The 7,500-nt window shown below is 38.5% G+C and overlaps 1 protein-coding gene across 2 annotated transcripts in view; it reads left to right on the forward strand.

The window, feature by feature from the left end:
• LOC143026636 (LIM/homeobox protein Lhx9-like) overlaps positions 1 to 7,500 on the forward strand; it is a 366,335-nt gene that overhangs the window by 188,722 nt on the left and 170,113 nt on the right. The window contains exon 4 of one of the 2 annotated variants that reach the window (XM_076187365.1): positions 678 to 758. The exons of the other annotated variant lie outside the window; for it this stretch is intronic. Within the exon in view, the coding sequence (XP_076043480.1) occupies positions 678 to 758 (81 nt within the window). The remainder of the gene's footprint in view (positions 1 to 677; positions 759 to 7,500) is intronic. 2 annotated transcript variants of the gene reach the window in all.

A 7,500-nucleotide genomic window follows, 5' to 3' on the forward strand; every position in this document is an offset into this window, starting at 1 on the left:
TGGTTGGACGGAACGATGGACGAGACCCCATGAGTCACTGGACGAGGCCCCTTCAGTGAACATAATCCTCTGACATTAGCTAGAATAGAAATTTGTAATGTCAAGTTGGCAAAACTTCTGCGTGGACCACCTCGTCGTAGAAACCGGATCACGTGGCAAAAAGGGGGTAATCACGAGATAATGTGAAATGAATAGATTGTACTGTTCATAAAAAAAAAAAAAAAAAAATCGTTCCTGTGAACATGCAAGACCTATTGTCATATCATCGACATCTCAAACACGATGGTCCATGCACAAACGTTGCCGACTTTTCTTTGAAGAAACCGAATGTTTAAGTTGTCAAACAACAAACATTAAGATGGGCGTAGCAATTGACTGTGTTTTTGAGTTTGAGTGATTACGTTGAGCTTTTGTCAAATAGCAAACGGTTGGATGTTTTTGTATTGATTTTTAAGGTTCTACTAAGTAGTTTCTGAGGGTGTTTTCGAGACTGAACAATTGCGTTGAGGGTTCTGCTATGTAGTTCCTGAGAATGTTTTTGAGTCTGAACAATTGCGTTGATTTTTAAGGTTCTGCTAAGTAGTTCCTGAGGATGTTTTTGAGTCTGAGCAATTGCTTGAGTTTTAAGTAGTTTTGTTAAGTAGTTCCTGTTGGTTGTTTATAACTTCTCCACATAGACTAACGCGTGGAGGAGTTCCTCGCCCCTACACCTCCGGCCCCGTCCCACGCCCGCTGGTCTCAGGCAAGAACGTACTACAGTAAGTTACCCAGCAGTCCTTCTGTTTATTACTTTTGTTTATTTACATATTCTTATTATTTGTTTATTCATTTATTCATTTATCTATTTATCTATTTACTTATCTATTAAGTTTTATATTCATATATTTATGTTACTTATTAATTTATTTATTTAATTATCTATTTACTTATTTACTTATCTTTCTATTCATTTATTTATTAATTTATTTACTTATTTATTTATCTATTTGTACATTCATCCATTCCTTTTTATGTATAGTTCTTTAAATTTTGTGTTGAAAATAATCCTTGTTCCGGAACCGACTTCTGTACAACACATGAAAGAATTATTACATTTGATGCTCTGGTGGGGTGATCGGAAACTGTTCTTGCATTCGTTTATTTGTAGGTTCGAATCCTGCACTCCTCTCCGATTCCTAGCAGTGATTGTTAGTTACCTGCCCCAACAATCCCCAAAGCGCATAATAAGACAGAGGTGACGGTTTTAGCCGCAGCCACTCAGCGCTTCCTTGCGTAGGGTTCTCATCTTAGTTATCTACTTATTTTCTTAATATGGCTTGGCGATGATTGCCAGTATGTCGAAATATTGATAATGATATTAAGAGCAATGCTAGTCTCGCTTCCATACAAGAAACATTTATGATATTCTTATATATATATATATATATATATATATATATATATATATATATATATGTGTGTGTGTGTGTGTGTGTGTGTGTGTGTGTGTGTGTGTGGCGTGTGTGTGTGTGTGTGTATTTCTATATATGAAATAGAGAAACGTCAGAACACCAGGAAACCCCCCCCCAAGAAGAAGAGAAATAAGAAGAAGAAGAAGAAAGAAGAAAAAGAAGAAGAAGAAAAAGAAGAAGAAGAAGAAGAAGAAGAAGAGGAAGAAGAAGAAGAAGAAGAAGAAGAAGAAGAAGAAGAAGAAGAAGAAGAAGAAGAAGAAGAAGAAGAAGAAGAAGAAGAAGAAAAGGAAGAAGAAGAAGAAGAAGAAGAAGAAGAAGAAGAAGAAGAAGAAGAAGAAGAAGAAGAAGAAGAAGAAGAAGAAGAAGGAGAAGCAGAAGAAGAAGAAATCACTATCTCCATTAGCATAAGAAAACACAGACGGAATTCGCCATAGAAGCTATAGCCTATAATAAGGATTTATAGAGCAAATGCCTTGCGGGAACCCTCCTGTGTCCATTTACCGATAAGAGCATCACTCCTCCAACCTCGTAATGCCACCCTGGAGACTATGACGTCATCCCTACCAAGGAACCAATCACGTTCGTCCAGGCTGTTCTACCGTGCAGGGTGGAGCAGAAGTCAATATCCATATATGATCAAATATTTGGTCATATATAGTATATTGCACATGTCTGGATATGCTATCTAACCCTGTAGATACAGTGTACCGGTATATACATTAATATATATATATATATATATATATATATATATATATATTAATCAAGATAAATATAAATAAGTAAATTGATAGATACATAAATGAATGAATATACACGCAGGTAAATAAAACAAATAAAGTGATATATTAGTAAATAGGTAAAAGAATAGGTCGATAGATGAATAGATAAGGATAAACAAATGGACGGCTGATAAACAGATAGATAAAAGTAAATATTTCAATTTTAAATATGGCAGACAAGACCAATGGGAGAAAGGAGGAGAATTCGGGGGTGGGGGAGACAGGGGAAAGGAGGGAAGGAAGGAAGGAAGGAAGGAAGGAAGGGGGACGGGGATGAGAGATAGATAGATAGATAGATAGATAGGGAGATAGATAGATAGAGAGAGAGAGAGCGATAGAGAGAGAAAAAGTGAGAGATATGGAGGAGAAATACAGACAGACAGAGCCACACACCCAGACACACACACACACACACACACACACACACACACACACACACACACACACACACACACACACACACACACACACACACACACACACACACACACACACACACACACACACACACACACACACACACACACACACACACACACACACACACACACACACACACACACACACACACACACACACGTACACACACACTTTCAGAGAGAACAGAGGTTCCAAATACAGCAACAAACAATAGGAGAGATGCGAGGGTTGGGGGGAGAGAGGGGGGGAGGGGGCATGTATACCTGTGTCCTAGAAGGAGAGCCTCATCGAACAAGCAACATAACAACGATGAACGACCCAGGACGTCTGTCCCATAAAGATGAGAATAATGCCTGCATTTCGCCAAAAAACGGCAGACTATATTCCCGCAACACGCCCACAACACACCCACAACACGCCCGCAACACGCCCAAAACACACCCACAACACTCCAGCAACAAGCCAAAAACACACCCACAACAATCGCATAACACGCCCACAACACGCCCATAGCATGCCCACAACATGCTTATAGTACGGCCACAACACACCCATAACACGCACAAAACACGCCCATAACATGCCACAACACTCCCATAACACACCTACAACACTCCCATAACACGCCCACAGCACTCCCATAACACGCCCGTAACACACCCACAACACGCGCAACATACACATTCTTTTCGCTAGAGGTGTTATGGGAAGCGAGTATCAGCATCCTCTGTCATGAGCGAGATAAATCACTAAGCCCCAAAATCTTCAGCTAAGAAGACACCTCAGGGCACTAGTGGGTTAAGAACAAAGTTATCTAGATTAGTAAGCTCACAAAACAAGGGTTTTATTTATCTTCTTCGAGCTTTTTGAATTTGCTCTTGCATTTGTTCTCCTTCAGATATTTTATTCTGGCCAACGCCAGACGGTTTCACTCAGCTTGGGAGACGAACAAGATGATAATGTGATCTTCCTTTCACCAAACACGATCTTCGGTTGATGTATTTCTTTCTCCCAATAACGACCACCTCGCTAATAACGACACCCTGGTAGACTCCACTAAGATCAGAAACTCAAGACATCAACACCTGCTGCTTACAAGGACGACCACATCAGCTGGAGGAGGGAGGAGGAAGGAAGAGGAGAAGGAGGAGGAGGAGGGGGAAGAGTAGGAGGAGGAGGAAGGACGACCTATAACCGTAGCGAATGCCCCATGAAACTACCCAAGAATGTCGAGCGTCTAAGATAAATGACTTCAACGAAAACTCACCAAGAGTCCGAGGACGGGGGGGGGGCCGTAAGGAGTATAATCCCCGGTCGAGACGTCGGGTCCTCGACCTTACGGTTACCTGGGCTACCGTCTCCACGACCGCCGTCCTGGATCTTATTACGTCTGCTGCCTCTGTCCATTGTAATACTCCCCAACTGTAAATAGCCTTGTTCGGATGTTACTTAGCTGACACTGTCAGCGAGATGGCCTGTGCTTTCGTTGTTCTTGAACTGCCCAAGCTCATCGGTTCATTCTTTTCTTTCTACGGTTCATCTATGGTTTCTCTTACCTTTCTGGGAGATAATCTTGAGGTAGAATTCCGAGAGAACCGTCCATGATCTTTCTTGAGTTAGTTAAGTATCTTTTGACTCATCTGTCAGCCAATCAGATTTCTCTAATTTTTCAGAAGATTACCATTGTCTGTTCCTCCAAAGACTACATTTTGTGAAATGGGAATTTTTGGCCGTATGATGTACTGCGAAACGAGAATCAATTTTTCTTTACAAAATTATCCTTTTTTCAATCTCATAGAAGTAATAATTTAATTATTTGGTTGTGGGAGTTAGGATGGGGGTGCTACGATTGCCTCATTTGAGTAAAATTATATGTTTAATTTTTTTTTCTAAGAAATCGCACTGTAATTCAAATGACATGAAACACCGAGATAGAGAGGAAATTTATCTATTTGTTTATTTATTTATTTATTTACTTATTGATTCATTTGTGTAATAGTGAATTAATCATTTAATTGACTGATCAAATGATTAATTGAATAATATTTGTCTATTAGTTTAATTATTCATACAGGTATTTATTAATTTATCTATTTATCTATCTATTTAATCATTCATACACTAATTTGTTTATTTATTTATTTATTAATTATTTATTAATCTTATAGTGAATTAATCAATTAGTTGATTGAATAAATGATTGATTTAGTAACACATTTGGTTGTTTTTATTATTTATACACTTATTCATTTATTTATTTATTGGTTTATTTACTTGTATATTTATTCATTTGTTAGTTTATTATTCAATTATTTATCTATTAACCTATTTATTTTTCATATATAGTTTGTTTAACTAATTAGATATTTAATGACTTAAAAACTATGTTTTATTTATTTATTCATTTGTTCTTTTGTTTGTTAATTTTTTATTCCTTCTATTAACTATTTTTGTATTTATTGATTTATCTATGTATTTATTTATCTATTTATTTATTCATTTATTAATTCATTTATTTACTTATCTATTTATTCATTCATCTATCTATTAATTTATTTTCTGGGTCAAAATGGATTCAAAAACATTTCTGTACAGTCAGCCAGGAAAACTTCATTCCTGAAGAACGTCAGAATCCTCAAATTCTTCTTGAAGGAAGGCAACAATACGGGTGGCAGGGTCAAAAACCTTAGTCCGCAAGACAAAATTATCATTCATGGACTGTAGTTTACCAGCGCTTCTTGAAGTTGTCACTGAACGATCTAAATGTATTGCTTACCCTCCAAGACATCTTGTTTAGCAAAAGAAAAAAGAAAGAAAAAAATACCATCACGTTAATTCTTTTGTCACGGTTTTATGACCTTAGTATTTAGTCCATTTGTCCCTCCCTAGGTGATTTTATTCAGTTGAGGGAATTCTTGGGGGTGATGGTGTTGTAACACACATACACATACACACTCACATACATATATATATACGCGCGCGCAAACACACACACACACACACACACACACACACACACACACACACACACACACACACACACACACACACACACACACACACACACACACACACACACACACACACACACACACACACACACACACACACACACACACACACACACACACACACACACACACACACACACACACACACATACACACACACACACACACACACACACACACACACACACACACACATACATACACACACACACACACACACTCACACACACACACACACACACACACACACACACACACACACTCACACACACACACACACACACACACACACACACACACACACACACACTCTCTCACACACACACACACACACACACACACACACACACACACACACACACACACACACACACACACACACACACACACACACACACACACACACACACACACACACACACACACACACACACACACACACACACACACACACACACACACACACACACACACACTAACAAGCACTATAGCCAAAATTTGTGAGAAAATCATTAAGAATAGATGGGTAAAACATTTGGAAGGCAACAACATATTAAACCCAAGACAATTCGGGTTCAGACAAGGAAGATCATGCACCACAAACTTAATATGCTTCTACTCAAGGATAATAGATATAGTGCAAGAAAGAAATGGATGGGCTGATTGTGCATTCCCAGACTTGCAAAAAGCCTTTGGCAAAGTACCACACAGAAAATTACTAAAAAAACTGGAACACACAGGAGGAATACAAGGGAACCTACTAAAATGGATGGAGGAATTCCTGACTGGTAGAAAGATGAGAGTCGTGTGCTCAGAGAAAAATATTCAGATTGGAAAGAGGTGATCAGTGGAGTACCGCAAGGATCTGTACTGGCACCAATAATGTTTGCTATCTATATGAATGACATGGACGAAGACGTAAACTGTTACATGAGCTTCTTTGCTGACGACGCCAAACTGTTAAGGAAAGTAGAAACTGATAAGGACTGTGAAGCACTGCAAGAAGACCTGAATAGGGTATGGAACTGGAGTCAGAAATGGGAAGTGGACTTTAATACTAAGAAGTGTAGCATAATGGAGTTTGGAAAAAGCAAAAACAGAATATCAGGAAAATATACAATTGGAACCAAGGAAGTAAAGAAAGTAGGATTCGAAAAAGACTTGGGAGTAATTATCACAAACGACTTGTCCTATGATAAACAGATTAACAAAATTGTCGGGGAGACTTACAACTTGCTAAGATCAATAAAAGTGGCATTTGCATACTTGGACGAAGACATGATAAAAAAAATATTGGTTACATTGATAAGGCCTAGACTAGAGTATGCGGTGACATTGTGGTCCCCCAGTACCAAAAAGAATATAAAGAAAATAGAAAGAATCCAAAGAGCAGCTACAAAAATGGCACCTGCACTTGCAAACCTATCATACGAGGAGAGATTGGCTAAACTGGAGTTACCGACACTGGAGCAAAGAAGAGAGAGAGGTCACCTACAGAATCATGAAAGGCACAGAGATACTTGATAGAGAGGACTTACTTTACTGGGACAAGAGAAACACAAGAGGACATGGAAAGAAAATAAAAAAACATAGCTATAGAAGAGAACTGAAGAAAAACAGTTTTCCACATAGAGTTTTGGACACTTGGAACAAACTGGATAATGAAATAGTATGCGCAAAAACCATTCATGAGTTTAAAAGCAAACTAGACACTGCGAGATACAATGGCGGGACACCACGAGCATAGCTCCCCTTCCCGCAAAATACAACTAGGTAAAATACAACTAGGTAAAAATACACACACACACACACACACACACACACACACACACACAC

This window comes from Oratosquilla oratoria, chromosome 6, assembly GCF_046742065.1.
Source record: "Oratosquilla oratoria isolate Oo_2021 chromosome 6, ASM4674206v1, whole genome shotgun sequence".
Classification (NCBI taxonomy): Eukaryota; Metazoa; Arthropoda; class Malacostraca; order Stomatopoda; family Squillidae; genus Oratosquilla; species Oratosquilla oratoria.